A 15,949-nucleotide genomic window follows, 5' to 3' on the forward strand; every position below is an offset into this window, starting at 1 on the left:
GGAGGAAGTGTGTCACTGGGGGTGGGCTTTGAGGGTTCAAAAACCCAAGCCAGGTCCAGTGTCGTTCTTTTCTTGCTATCTGTGGATACAGATGTAGAACTCTCAGCTACTTCTTCAGCACCAGTATGCCTACATGTTGCCATGCTCCTCACCAAGATGACAATGGAATAAACCTCTGAAACTATAAGCAAGCTCCAATTAAACGTTTTCCTTTTAAAGAGTTGCCATGGTCATGGTGTCTCTTCACAGCAACAGAACACTGACTAAGACACCTACTTACTACTGTAAAAGATACACACACATACAGGCAGAGAAAGAGGGAGAAAGGTAGAGTAAGTGAGAGATGAACACACAGAGAGGGGGAGTATTAAAATGGAATTATCCTACAATGGAGCAACAATGCCTCTACTGGATTCCAAAGATAACAAATAAAAAGCCCAGTGCTAGGAATGGATTACTTATTTTGTAATTCTTAATCAATGAGGTCACATAGATCCCCCAAAATTATAGGCTATTGACAATGCTATTGTTTACCCTCTAGAACTTGGTGGTAAAACTCAATTGCTGAAGACACCACACACTTGAGTCATGGAACATGAGTAAAATCAAGCTGGCACTGATATGGAAGGTTCATCCATAGTGGCTAGTTTTCATAGTGCAAGAATTGTCTATGCACACTGCCAGGGGAGAAAAGTAGTCAAAAATCTTATCCAACTATGAACTCTGCAAGCTACAATAATGACTGATCTGGCAAGATATGCCCACTGGTGTAATAATGGCACAAATGTTATTGAAGTGACTGACTACTTTCTGCTTGGATCTAAGACCTGCTCCATGACAGGGAACCATACCTGACACTGTTAAAGGGTCCAAGAACTTGTGATTTGATAAGTTATAGGCCCTAGGGGAGGACTCAATACTATTATTTTGCTAAGTGGACACAGTATTAAAATGACTCCTAATGACTTACTGCTATACTCATAGCTCAGAGTATTTCTCAATCCTCATCAGAGAACTTTCTCCTTGCAGTAGATGGCAATACAGAGCCCTCTGTGGTGGTTTGAAAGAAAATGGCCTCCAAAAGGAGTGGTACTATTAGGAGGTGTGGCCTTGTTGGAGGAAGTGTGTCACTGTGGGGGTGGGTTTGAGGTCTCTTTTGCTCAAGCTTCCCTCAGTGTGACATTCAGTTGACTTCCTGTTGGCTGCAAGATGTAGGACCTGTTCCTCCAGCACCATGTCTTCATGCACATTGCCATACTCCCTATCATGATGATAATGGACTGAACCTCTGAAATTGTAAGTGAGCTACCCCAATTATCTCTTTTCTTTATAAGAGTTGCTGTGGTCATGGTGTCTCTTTACAGCAATAAGTACCCTAAGACAACTTCTAACTGGTCAACATGCAAAGAATAAGAGACTGTGGAATACTCAGCCTTAAGTGGGACATATATATCAAACCCCTCCTGTAGCTCATGGATTTTTATGGAAGATGGGGTGGAAAGCTAGTAAGAGCCAGAGGTAGTTAATAACAACAAGGGAATAGTGTTTTCCAAATATACAGGGTAGTTACACATATGAACTCAAAGCCATTGTGAACAAGCGCAAGACCTTCACAAGATCCAGCCAGAAAAAATCCCAATATGGGAGGGGGTAATTGGGTGTAAAATCCCACCACTAGCTGATGAGCTTTTGGCATTAAATAACTGCTGGAAGAAGGAAAATCAGAAAATTTCATCTTTAATGGAGTAACACCTAGTAGGTTGAGCACACACAGGGAAGGCCCGACTCCCAAGACTAGCTGGATAAATACAATCTGGACTTGAAATGGAAAGAAAAAAAAGAAGAGATCTCAAATTTGGGTGGAAAGGTAAGGGAGAGTGGAATGGGTGGTTATGGAAGGAGATGGGGGAGTGGGTGAAGATGTTCAAAATACATTATTTGAAATTCTCAAAGAATTAATAAAAGATGGTTAAAAATAATGTGGAAAGTATAGACAAATACAACTGACATTTACCCCGGTCTCCACATGTGCTATGCATAGGTGCACACATGCATGTACACACATACATACATACCACATATACACTCACACAAACATTAAAAATAAAAAGATAAATTTCATGTTCATTTTTAATATGGCTACTAGAACATGCAAAATAATACATGTGATTTTAATTTGTTGTGGTGGTATTGTGTTCCCCAACATGCTACAATTTGTGGTGCACATCATATATCCATTGCCAGGGCTGGTCTACAGGAAATAGCAAAGTGAGACATCAAAAGACTGTATGCATTTTAAAAAGTTGAGCTAACCTGCCTCAAGTATTACTCCATCATAGTTTACCATATTGAACTACATTAAGTAGGTATTTCCTAATACCCAAGGGATATAAAATTCCTGAAAAAGACAGATTTAATTATACAAAAGAAGCTACAATTTAGTTGTTTTTAAGATGAACTACTGAGCTACCCTTTTTGTATAAAAATGCAGAGCATCAGAGGACTCAGGGGCACCTACTCAGTTGGAGATATATTCTCATAGAATACAGAATACATGGTCTTGAAAGATAGTAAATTCAATTACAGAAATCATTGTGATGTTATATTCCAAGTAGAAAGAAATGGGACACATCTGTATATTCAATTCTATTCCCAAGTGTCTTAGTTAAGGTTTTATTGCTGTGAAGAGACATCATGATTATAAAAACTCTTATAAAGGAAAATATTTAATTGGGACTGGCTTTCAGTTCAGAGGTTTAGTCTATTGTTGTCATGGCGAGAAGTATGGTGGCATGCAGGCAGACATGATGCTGGAGAAGTAACTGAGAGTTCAACATCTGTATCCAAAAGCAGCAGGAAGAGAATATCACACTGGGTGTAACTTGAGCATCTGAGACCTCAAAGCTCACCCCCTGTTGACACACTTCCTTCAATGAGGCCACACCTACTCCAACAAGACCATACCTCCTAATAGTGCCACTCCCTGTGAGCCTATGGGGGTTATTTTATTCAAACTACCAGAACAAGCATTCATTTGTGAATATTTTTGCACAAATTAATTAGTCATTCTATTATACAGTTTCCTCATATGTTAACTGATGTTTTATAGAAGAGACTGCAGAATAAAAGGGTATGTATAACATTTTGAACTTGTTGAATGTTGATATATTTCTCATAGTTTTCTGACCTTGATCCAAGAAAAGGGCTCCTTGGTACTCCAGGCATTGATTGATCCAGAATGATGAAGTCTGGCCAGGTTTGGAGCCCACTGTCCTTTGTCCAAAAAAAAAAGAGAGAGAGATTATATTATTATATATACAACTGTATTTATCTTAAAAACTCTGGAACAATAGTATTATCTAGAGAAAGGTAAATATTAATTGTGGAAGAGATAGAGAAATGCATAAAAGTTTTAAGTATGATAGCATTGATTACTATCTAAAGAATTTGTTTTTTGATGTTGTATATCCCATGTTCTATTTTTTTTTTTTTAGTGGCAGGATAGTACTGGGGAATGAACTTGGGCCCTTGCATGTGTTAGGCAAGTACTCTACCACTGAGGTATATATGCAATCTACAAGTGGTTCTATAATATTGCTTTATCATATAATGTACATTTATTATAGAAAAGTCAGAAAATTAAAAAAATAAAAGAAATAAAAAGCATAGACTTTCTGTCCAGAAACTCTTTAAATAATACTCAAACCTCCTCTTTTTTTCTTTCTCCTTTAAAGTAGAGGTTTGACAAACTTTTTATGTCAAAGGCTAGATAGCAAGTATTTTAAGAATGGCAGATTATTGTTGGTGAGGATGTGGAGCAAGAGGAACACCCTTCCACTGTTGGTAGGAGTGCAAAATCGTACAGCCACTTTGGAAATCAGTATGGCGACTTCTCAGAAAATTGGGAATCAATCTACCTCAAGACTCAATGATACCACCCTTGTGCATATACCCAAGGGATATTCAATCATACCATAAGGACACTTGCTCAACTATGTTCATAGCAGGATTATTTGTAATAGCCAGAACCTGGAAACAACCTAGATGGCCCTCAACCAAAGAACGGATAAAGAAGATGTGGTACATATACACAATGGAGTACTACTCAGCAGTAAAAAACAATGACATCATGAAATTTGCAAGCAAATGGATAAAACTAGAAAATATCATCCTGAGTGAGGTAATCCAGATTCAGAAAGACAAACATGGTATGTACTCACTCATAAGTGGATAGTAGATGTAAATCAAAGGATAATCAGACTATAACCCACAGCTCCAGAGAAGCTAGGTAACAAGGAGGACCCTAAGAGGAATGACTGGATCACCCTGGGAAGGGGAAATAGATGAGATCTCCTGAGTAAACTGGGGTTGATGCTGTGAATATATGTTGCTATGATTGATTGATAAGTAAAATGCTGATTGGCCAGTAGCCAGGCAGGAAGGATAGTGTAGGCAGGACAAGGAGAGAGGAGAATTCTGGGAGGTGGAAGGCTGAGGCAGAGAGATGCTGCCAGCCGCCACAAGGAGAAGCATGATGTAAGATACCGGTAAGCCACATGGCAAGGTATAGATTTATAGAAATGGGTTAATTTAAGATATAAGAACTGATAGCAAGCAGCCTGCTATGGCCATACAGTTTATAAGTAATTTGAGTCTCTGTGTGTTTACTTGGGGGATGCGAATGGGAGAGATTTGTCCCGATGGCTGGCAGGCTGGGACACAAGAAAACTTCAGCTACAGGTTGAGGGAGTGCAATAGAGGGGAGGGGAGGAGGGATGAGAACATGAGGAAATGGGATGTTCAAGCTGGAACAGGGACAGACAGGGAGAGCAATGAAAGAGATACCTTGATAGAGGGAGACATTATGGGTTTAGGGAGAAACCTGGTGCTAGGGAAATTCCCAGGAATCCACAAGGATGACCTCAGCTTAGACTACTAGCAATAGTGGAGAGGGTGCCTGAGCTGGCCTACCCTGGTAATCAGATTGGTGAATATCCTAACTGTCATCATAGAGCCTTCAGCCAGTAACTGATGAAAGCAGATGCAGAGATCCACAGCTAAGCACCAGGCTGAGCTCCTGGAGTCCAGATTAGGAGAGGGAGGATGGATTGTATGAGCAAGGGGGGTCATGATCATGATGGGGAAATCTACAAAGACAACTAAACCAAGCTCATGGGAACTCAGAAACTATAGACCAACAACTGTGGAGCCTGCAGGGGATCGGATGAGGCCCTCTGCATGTAGGAGACAGTTGTGTGGCTTGGTCTTGTAACATGAATTGCTAAATGGTCTTATTAATAAAAAAAACCTGGAGCCAGATATTGGGATGAAAGCTGAAAGATCAGAGAAACAGAACAAGCCATAGCCAATGTCACCTTACCAACTGGTCAGCCTCAAGAGAGACTTCCTGTTTACTCACACCTTATATACCTTTATGTGTCCTGCCCTCTTTCTTCCTTCCTTCCTAGTGCTGGGATTAAAGGCGTGTGTTGTAGCTAGAGTTTTCCTGCCTGGCCCACAGTCAGGACAAATCTCTGTCACCTGCCAGTCCCACAGCCGCTCAGACCCAACCAAGTAAACACACAGAGACTTATATTGCTTACAAACTGTATGGCCGTGGCAGGCTTCTTGCTAACTGTTCTTATATCTTAAATTAATCTATTTCTATAAATCTATACCTTGCCACATGGCTCGTGGCTTACCGGCACCATCACATGCTGCTTGTCATGGCGGTGGCTGGCAGTGTCTCCCTGACTCAGCCTTCCACTCCCCAGAATTCTCCTCTCTCCTTGTCCTGCCTATACTTCCTGCCTGGCCACTGGCCAATCAGTGTTTTATTTATACAGAACAATATCCACAGCAGTGTGTCCTTCCCAAATACTTGGTAGCAAAGGCATGAGATCTCAAGTGCTAGGATTAAAGGCATGTGCCACTACACCTGGCTCTGTTTCCAGTGTGGCTTTGAACTCACAGAGATCAAGACAGATTTCTGCCTCCCAAGTGATAGGATTAAGGGTGTGTGCTACCACTGTCTGTCCTCTATGTCTAATCTAGTGGCTGGCTCTGTCCTCTGATCCCCAGATAAGTTTATTAGGGTACACAATATATTGGGGTACATAACATATCACCACATGGTCTATTTGAGGGGCCCCTGGCAGTGGGATCAGGATCTATCCCTGGTGCATGAGTTGGCTTTTTGGAGCCAATTCCCTATGGTAGGATGCCTTGCTCAGCCTTATGCAGGGAGAAGGGGTTTGGTCCTGCCTCAAATGAATGTACCAGGCTTTGCTGATGCCCCATGGGATGCCTTTCCCTTTCAGAGGAGGGGATGAGGGGTGGATTGAGGTGGGAGAGGACTGGGGGAGGAGTAGGAGGAGGGATGAGAGGGGGATCTGTGATTGGTACGTAAAATGAATAAAAAATTTCTTAAAGAAATAAAAAAAGAAAGGCAGATTATATGGTCTCTGTTTTAGCTACACAACTGCCATTGTAGTTATAGATGCTATGTAAATGAGTGGGTATGACTGTGTTGCAAAATAAGATCTTTTAATGGATACTTCAATTTGAATTTTATAATTTTAACATGTCATGAAACTTTTTAAAAGTCATTTAAAAATGAAAAAGATGGACTAGTAAGATGCCTCTGTAACACAAATCTTAAAAAGTCTTATTAATAACAAACCCAGAGCCAGATATTGGGGTGATAGCTGAGAGATCAGAGAGACAGAACAAGCCACAGCCAACTTCACCTCACCAACTCCTCAGCTAATCCTGTTTCCTCAGACTGGAAGCCTCTGAGTCCTCATCCAAACGGATTTCAGTTGAACTGCTGCTAAAAAGCCTAAAAGCTTAAAAAGCCTAAAGGCCTCTAGTTCCTGGTCCTCATGCCTTATATGCCTTTCTGCTTTCTGCCATCACTTCCTGGGATTAAAGGCATGTGTCTTTCCCAAGGAAGACATGAGATCTCAAGTCCTGGGATTAAAGGCATTTATCCTTCCCAAGCAAAGACATGAGATCTCAAGTGCTGGGATTAAAGGTGTGTGCCACCACACCTGGCTCTGTTTCTAGTGTGGCCTTGAACTCACAGAGATCCAGATGGATCTCTGCCTCTAGAATGCTAGGATTAAAGGCATGTGCTACCATTGCCTGACTTCTATGTTTAATATAGTGGCTGGCTTTTTCCTCCGATCCTCAGATAAGCTTTATTAGGATGCACAATATATTGGGGGACACAATATATCACCACATGCTTCAGTGGGTAAAATTGTTTGCTATTAAGTTTGATGACTTGAATTTGATCTACATATCAGGAGAGAAAAGACTCATGTGTTCTGACTTCTATATGAGCACACAGACAAGTCCTGGGATTAAAGGCATTTATCCTTCCCAAGCAAAGACATGAGATCTCAAGTGCTAGGATTAAAGGTGTGTGCCACCACATATGCACATACACACATACATAAATAAGGGTAATAAATTTTTTAAATGAAAAAGTTAACTATTTGGGAAGAGGAAGCTGACTGGAAAGTGGGAAGAGGAGTACCAGAGGGTAATAGAGGGCAGTGATTAGAATCAAAGTATATTATATTCAAATAGGAAAACAAAAATGTCACAATGAAATCTATACTTTTAGATAATATACACTAAAAATGAAATATTATTCTTAACTCACATATGAAAATAGTTAATGGGCCTATAGACAATGATCTGTAAATTATTATTCTAGAATAATGTGTGAGAATTTTCTATAGACTCTATTCAAGCTTTACTACAACTGTTCAGAAGAAAGTGTAGCTTCCTACTATGCACAGTAGAATGAACCCATAGGAGCAGTAGGGAGGGTATTTCAGGAGTTAATGTCATTGCCCAGGTAAGAAATGAAAGTGCCTGAATTAAGATGGTCACAGTGGGAAATGGAAAGGGTACAGACTTGAGAGGAATCTACTGAGCAGAAGTAGGGAAAACATGGAGGGGGCTTAAGAGATGACTTAGCAGTTAAGAGCACTTGCTGCTCTTCCAGATGAGCCAGGTTCAATTCCCAGCACCCACAAGGCAGCTCACAACCACCTGTAACTCCAGTTCCAGGGAATTCTATGCTATTATCTGGCCTCTGCGGGCACCAGGCATGCCAGTGGTGCACAGGTATATATGCAGGGATTATATATATAATTTTAAAATAATGCAGAAAAGAGAGAAAAGCATGGAAGGAAGTAGATTGGTTACTTGAAACTCTCCAACAGAAATGAAAAAAAAAATCAGCTTAGATTCTTATAGCAAGAATAACACTATTTACCATAGTGTCCTGAAGCTGTAATCTGAAAATCCCTGATGCTTCCAGAAGCCATTCCCAGGGGAATCTGACACCCTGAAATCAAACATAGAAACTAGAAATGACACAGAACCCATGAAAACAAGGATAAACTATAATATTTAGGTAGGTGGTGGTTCTTTTACTTGTTTAAAGTTATATCCCCAAACTCTTCCATGTGAAGTTTGTAAGTTATCTTTGGTTAATTGAATTAAAATTAAGTCCCAAAATCTACTACTGTGAAATTGAAGACTGTTTAACCACCAGTTTGTTAAATACCACAGATTCATATTCAAAGGGTCCAAAGCTTCTATTTCCTCTGAGGACTCTGATGGTTTCTACCAGCAACATTCATTTTAAATTTAATAATAATATAAGCTTGTATTTATTTCTTGATAAAGACAACCACTTCAAGCAGGAGGAAAGTTGTATAGAAATAGACGGAATAGTTTGTGAGCTTCTACCCACAGTTACTCACACTTGTTGTACACTAGAAAAAGAGTGCTCATTCCAGCCTGTAAGTGCTTGCCAATAAGACATTCTACTCGCCAAATCCCAGCTCTGGATGATAGCATTTCCACTGTCTCAAAAACTCCTTTTAAAATCAAAAGGAACAAAAATTATTTTTCATTAAAAATGAGTATGAAATACATTGGCTTATTTACAATATGTGTCATCACAATAAGCTACCAAATTCAGTTCCATCATTCTCAGATATCTCAAGTGCATTTTTGCTCTGAAAAATTCATGGGAGCACTTCACCAGCTGGTCCACATCTCCAAGGCCCCTCTCTGCAATCACAGGAATGGCTTTCCCAATGTTGCATCCTGGCTGGAAAGTGCCTCCATTGGGATAAATGTCAACATGTCCTACTGGTTTCTGGATCCCAATACTTCAGCCAGGTGACCCTCTGGTGAATGTGTGTAAGACATCCACGAAATCTGCATCATCAGGAGAAAGGCGACTGGGGGCCTCTGCATACTCAAAGTTAGGCCCAGCTGGATCCAAGCCAGTGATTCTGTTAACCTTCTTGTTGATCAGACTTCCTGCCACCCCAGCAGCATGGGCTCTGAGGCTATACCCCAACAGGTGGACATTGTCCAGGGGGTAGTTAAATTCTTCCTCCATCCAGTTGATGAACCTGGCCACATAGTTTCCCACCAGCTTGGTGTAGCCAGCAGACACTGGATAATGTTGCTGGGCCTGATATAGCCAGTACACTACAATGACACTGGAGTCAGGTTCTTTGTTGCACAGGGTGGCCACAAGTTTGGGCACCCAACTCTCACACATTCCTGTCACAGTCCAGCCATAGATCACCACAAAGGTCTTGCTGCTGTGCTTGAAGTGGCAGTCAGACTCGGTTCCTTCTCCTTCTCCCAGGAATTCTGCCTCTTCCAGCTGCCCTGCCCTCCCCCTTTAAAGGCTGACTTGCCCTGTGGAGCTCTGCTGTGCCCCAGCCCTCTGAGGCCTCCTGCTCAATCCCTTTCTACTTGGATCCGCTCCCTCCTGCTAGCCCATACCCCACATTTCCTGCAACAGAAGCATGTGCCAGGAGATGGAGAGCAAAGTCCTGCTCCTGGTGGCCCTGGGAGTGTGGCTTCAGAGTTTGACTGCCTTCCACAGAGGGGTGGCCGCAGCAGACGAGGGAAGAGATTTTGCAGACATTGAAAGTAAATTTGCCCTAAGGACCCCTGAAGACACAGCTGAGGACACTTGTCACCTCATTCCTGGAGTAGCAGAATCTGAGTCTGACTGCCACTTCAAGCACAGCAGCAAGACCTTTGTGGTGATCTATGGCTGGACTGTGACAGGAATGTGTGAGAGTTGGGTGCCCAAACTTGTGGCCACCCTGTGCAACAAAGAACCTGACTCCAATGTCATTGTAGTGTACTGGCTATATCAGGCCCAGCAACATATTATCCAGTGTCTGCTGGCTACACCAAGCTGGTGGGAAACGATGTGGCCAGGTTCATCAACTGGATGGAGGAAGAATTTAACTACCCCCTGGACAATGTCCACCTGTTGGGGTATAGCCTCGGAGCCCATGCTGCTGGGGTGGCAGGAAGTCTGATCAACAAGAAGGTTAACAGAATCACTGGCTTGGATCCAGCTGGGCCTAACTTTGAGTATGCAGAGGCCCCCAGTTGCCTTTCTCCTGATGATGCAGATTTCGTGGATGTCTTACACACATTCACCAGAGGGTCACCTGGCTGAAGTATTGGGATCCAGAAACCAGTAGGACATGTTGACATTTATCCCAATGGAGGCACTTTCCAGCCAGGATGCAACATTGGGAAAGCCATTCCTGTGATTGCAGAGAGGGGCCTTGGAGATGTGGACCAGTTGGTGAAGTACTCCCATGAACACCCGTCTTTCTCTTTGAAGTAAATTGGTGCTGCCATGAGCAGACGTGTCTTACTGTCCAGAAAATCTAAGTTTTTAAAACATTTTAAATGCCATATTATGTAGGTCTTTGAAGCGTTTGAAGATTACTTATCTATCTGAAATGTATGTATATATACCTAGAAAACTAAACTAACACGACTGTAAGTTTGGCTGTCATAGATGATTAACTATTAATCTGTATTTCTTAATTATCCATTACAATTTAAATGAGCTGCACAAACATAATACCTTAAACAAGAGTAGAAACATAGATACAGCATAACAAAATTAACTTTAAATTTGTATCAATAAACTAAAATCTATAGCAATGTAAAACATTTTAAACAAGTTGTTGCTCTTTAAAAGTAGGTTCAATAATCTACCCTTTCATCCTATCATATCTATATCCTATATTTCTATATCAAAAAAATCCTATAGGTATCTTTACTATTGACCATATGTAACCTTTAAGGGGAAGAAAAATCACAGTAAGATCATCTTGGATCCATGGTAGTAGGTAAAGGGATTGCAAATTGTAGGAAGGTGGAGGGAGGAGAGAAGCTGGACAGATAGCTCATTGATTAAGAGTGCTAATATTCTTGCAGAGGACTTAAGTTTGGTATCCATTAATTATGTCAGGTGGCCCACAACTATCTGCAATTACAGTTCCAGGGGTTCTGATGACCTCTTCTGGTCTTCGTGGGCACCAGGCATGCATATGTGCATACCAACAGAGACACAGACACAGACACACACAAATATACTGTTTAAAAATAAAATTGTGTTTGATCAACACTTTAATTTTTTTTTAGTATTCAATGTGATGTCATTAAATTCTTTATATATATATATATTTTAAATTTTATAATTAATTTAATTTTACATATCAGCCATGGATTCCCCTGTCCTCCCTCCTCCCCACCCCTCCCCCCAATCCACCACCCCGCCCCCAATTCCCATCTCCTCCAGGGCAAGGACTTCCCTGGGGATTCAGCTCATCCTGGTAGATTCAATTGAGGCAGGTCCAGTCCCCTCCTCCCTTCACCCAGGCTGAGCAAAGTGTCCCTGCATAGGCCCCAGGCTCTAAACAGCCAGCTTATGCACTAAGGACAGGTCCCGGTCCCACTGCCTGGGGGCCTCCCAAATAGTTCAAGCTAATCGACTGTCTTACTTATCCAGAGGGCCTGATCCAGAAAGTGCTAGAGAGGTCCCCAGAAACTCACAAAGATACCTCCACAATAGACTACTGGCAATGGTCGAGAGAAAGCCCGAATTGACCTACTCAGGTGATTGGATGGCCGAACACCCTAACTGTTGTGATAGAACTCTCATCCAATGACTGATGGAAGCGGATGCAGAGATCCATGGCCAGGCCCCAGGTGGAGCTCCAGGAGTCCAATCAGCGAGAGAGAGGAGGGATTGTATGAGTGAGAATTGTTGAGACCATGATTGGAAAAAGCACAGGGACAAATAGCCAAACTAGTGGAAACACATGAACTATGAACCAATAGCTGAGGAGCCCCCATGGATCAACACTTTAATTAGTGCCTCACCAATATATTGGTTACATACATAAACAAAGCAGTCTTGATAATTACTGGAATTTGAGGGGAAAATGATAAAAGATTCTTAGGAAAGTACTATATGGTACTTATTCTTTTCTAGTAGTTTTTATATACCTAAAATTATCTTGTTCATTTGCTAATTTATTTCTCTCTCTGTACAGGATAAAATTACTTGAAAAAGTAAGGGATTGGGCTGGAGAGATGGCTCAGGACGTAAGTGCACTGGCTGTTCTTCCAGAGGTCCTGAGTTCAATTCCCAGCAACCACATGGCATCTCACAACCATCTATAATGGGATCTGATGCCCTCTTCTGGTGTGCAGGTATACATGCAGACAGAGCACTCATACATAAAGTACATAAATAAATCTTAAAAAAAAAAGTAAGGGATTTCAGAAAGGAGCTTCTCTGCTTTGTTATTGATTATATCGCCAGTACTAAGACCATTTAAAGTAAGTATTCAATACATACAGTAGGTAGAGAAAAAACTATCTCACACCTGGGTAGAGGTTGTACACTGCCATTTTGTACTCCTCTTTTTTCCGTAGAGTGAACACATGTCCACTGAAATGAATAGATTGGATGTTCTCATTGCTGCCCATGCTGAGAAGATACCAACGAATTTTTTGATCTTGAGCCATTACTAAGCCTGGTAGGGTATCCATCACATAACCATTGATTGCTGGAGAAGAACAAAGAGAAAATTATCAAAATTTATCACTGAAGTTTCTTTCCTTTTTATCAACAGAAAATTCTGATATCCATCAGGATTTCACTTCTCATTACTGTTCAAATCTCTGGCTCAAAGCTCATTTGAAAAAGTACACACTATATTTCATAAAGAATAATATTTATGTATTGATTATGTTACCATGAAAGCGATAATTATTTTTCAAAGTGGGGTCTTCTATCTGGATATTGCAGGGTTTCTTGCAGTTCCTTTCCACATTTTCAGTGAAGTACCAGCTCTTGGTCTCATCAAAGATAGTGAAAAACAGAGCAAATTCCTGTACTGACACTTGTCTTCCATGAGCAGGATTCAGTGTGTTCGTGTGGCAAATCAGAAGGGGTCCAATCAATCCTGAGTGCATATCTCTTTCCTAGAGTTCCCAGGAGGACATTAATTGTATTAGTGTAAGTTCTCTCTTATCAACTTGTATGCCAAAATACCATTTATTCTCTGCAATAGATTCCAGAGTGATATTTCTAACACAGAAAAGTGACATCACTTCCCTCACTTTAAAACTTCTCATTGTGCTTAGGATAAATAACAAAATTCTTAGCACAGAAGATAAAAACCAGGCTGGAAAATGGCTCAATGGTTAAGAGCACTGGCTGTTCTTCCAGAAGATCTGGGTTCTATTCCCAGAACTCACATGGCAGCTCACAACCATTTCTAACTCCAGTTCCAAGGACTTCAAAGCTTCCTTCTGACCTCCAGAAGTACCAAGCATGCACATGATGCACAGATAGGCACACAGGCAAAACACCCATATCCATAAAAAAAAGATAAAGGCCATTTCTTTTAAGTGAGAATATGACTATCCCAATAAAGAACCACTTACAAGATCAACATCAGAGAAATAAGCCCAGGCCTTGCAGTCAAATTCATCTTCTGTGGGTGCCATATGATGTTGTACTTTCCAAAAATAAATTTTTGTTTCATTAGGCTTAACAAAGTTTCTTCTAGGTTCTTCTCCTTGTCTCTGATCTTCCTTATAAGAAATAAGGCTAGAATAGAAGGAGTAGGGGCGAGAAGCCTGGTTTTTGAAAGTTACCTGAAGAGGGAAAAAAAACCCAGAAAGAAAAATTTTTTTAGAATAATAAAATCCTAAAGAGTTATAAAGTTTTATATTTGTTTTCCTCTATCTTTTGGTCTTTATTCAATTTTTATTACCTTAGACTTTAAGAAGAAAGTTATGAGAAAAATTTAAATTCTAATTTTATAATATGAAAATTTGAAGGAGAAAATTTTTAACCACTTAAAAGTAATTCAAAAGTAAACAGAAAATGTCACTATAACTTCAGAAGTGACTACTTAAGATTTGCCATAACAGATACCAAGATGGATGTGTATTATCTTTTAAAAATTTTACTTATTTTCAATCAGTTCTTTGAGAATTACAAACAATGTATTTTGATTATATTTACCTCCACTTTTCTTCCAGATCAAACCCTACATCCCTACTCCCCAAATTTGTGTCTTCTTTTTAAAAAATTTGCTTTTTAGATTTAAAAACCTATGCATATTTATCATAGAACACATGCAAAGTAAAATAAATTCCAAGTCAGAAAGAAACGTATCTACAATTCCAATAGCTTTAGATGCTTCTATATCTTTACTATCAATCAGCTGGGAAAATAAATGGAATAAAAAACTTTGATCTTTTCTTAAAATGCACCAAAAATTACTCACAATTTTACAGGAGTTATTGAGAGATGGTTAAATAATTGAATATAAAAATGAATCTATAAAAGAAAATATTTAAAACTCTTCTGGGTAGAGAGAAATTTTTGTGAATATAAAAACAATGAAAATGTCAAAGAGGAAAGTTTTATGAGTTGCTACCTAAAAAACTTATTTTAAAAAAATCATATGAAGTTAAGAGACAGTAAACTTAGGAAAATACTTTCAATTAAAATTACCACTGGTCAGTATCTAATATGTAAGGTAATATTAATAAAATTATCCCCTCCCAAAAGACAAATTTATAAAGGACATTGACAGAGAATTCATAGTTCCTGTATAGTGCAGTTCTAGAGTTCTATCCTAGGAAAAGGAAAAGTTATTTATAAATAGAAAAAAAAACCAAAGCTGGGTGTGGTGGTTTGAATAGGAATGGCCCCTATAGACTCATGTGTCTGAGTGCTTGGCCCATAGGGGGTGGCACTATTAGGAGTTGTGGCCTTGCTGAAGGAAATATATTACTGTGGAGGTGGGCACTGAGGTCTCATATGCTCAAGCTAGGGTTAGTGTGGCAGTCTCCTTCTGCTGTCTGCAGATTAAGATGTAGCACCCACAGCTCCTTCTCTAGCACCATGTGTGCCTGTATACTGCCATGTTTCCCACCATGATGATAATGGACTAAACCTCTGAAACTGTAAGCCAGCCCCAATTAAATGTTTACCTTTGTAAGAGTTGCTGTGTTTGTGGTTGTACAAGGTATAGTTAAATCATGTTAGGCATAATTATGATCTTGTTAAATATATAATACATTTGCAGTTGTATGTGGGATAGTTAAGTTTAGGCATTATGACCTGGTTATTGTTTTCATTTGGAAATTAATCATTACATAAGGAGATATGATTGTGTGTCAAGTTGACAAGGTGTGGACTTGTGATGGCTATTCTTGGTTGTTAACTTCAATATATCTAGAATGAACTACAATCCAGAAATGGAGGGCACACCTTTGATCTGGATCGTGAGGTGGGAGGATAACACACCTTTGATCCAGATCTTGAGGCTGGAAGACATGCCTTTAATCTGGGTCACACCTTCTGCTAGAAGCCTATATAAGGACATGGAAGAAGGAAGGTTTGGTTCTTTGTCTGCTTGCCCTCACCTTGCCAGCACATTCATTCCTTCATTGGCATTGGAGCTTACCTCTTTGTGATTCCAGCATATACAGACCAGCTGAGACACTTAGCCTTGTAGGACTAAGCAACTAATAGATTCTTGGATTTTCCATT

At 40.2% G+C, this 15,949-nt stretch overlaps 1 protein-coding gene and 1 pseudogene across 1 annotated transcript in view; one reads left to right on the top strand and one right to left on the bottom strand.

Moving 5' to 3' along the window:
• F8 (coagulation factor VIII) overlaps nt 1–15,949 on the bottom strand; it is a 149,690-nt gene that overhangs the window by 61,091 nt on the left and 72,650 nt on the right. Inside the window, exons 15-20 of the mRNA XM_059251568.1 lie at nt 13,825–14,037; nt 13,131–13,359; nt 12,759–12,941; nt 8,787–8,903; nt 8,294–8,365; nt 3,188–3,273 (exon numbers count right to left, since the gene is read on the bottom strand). Of these exons, the coding sequence (XP_059107551.1) occupies nt 3,188–3,273; nt 8,294–8,365; nt 8,787–8,903; nt 12,759–12,941; nt 13,131–13,359; nt 13,825–14,037 (900 nt within the window). The remainder of the gene's footprint in view (nt 1–3,187; nt 3,274–8,293; nt 8,366–8,786; nt 8,904–12,758; nt 12,942–13,130; nt 13,360–13,824; nt 14,038–15,949) is intronic.
• Nucleotides 9,867–10,699, top strand: LOC131899628 (lipoprotein lipase-like; annotated as a pseudogene).

The sequence above is a fragment of the Peromyscus eremicus genome, chromosome X (assembly GCF_949786415.1).
Source record: "Peromyscus eremicus chromosome X, PerEre_H2_v1, whole genome shotgun sequence".
Taxonomy (NCBI): domain Eukaryota; kingdom Metazoa; phylum Chordata; class Mammalia; order Rodentia; family Cricetidae; genus Peromyscus; species Peromyscus eremicus.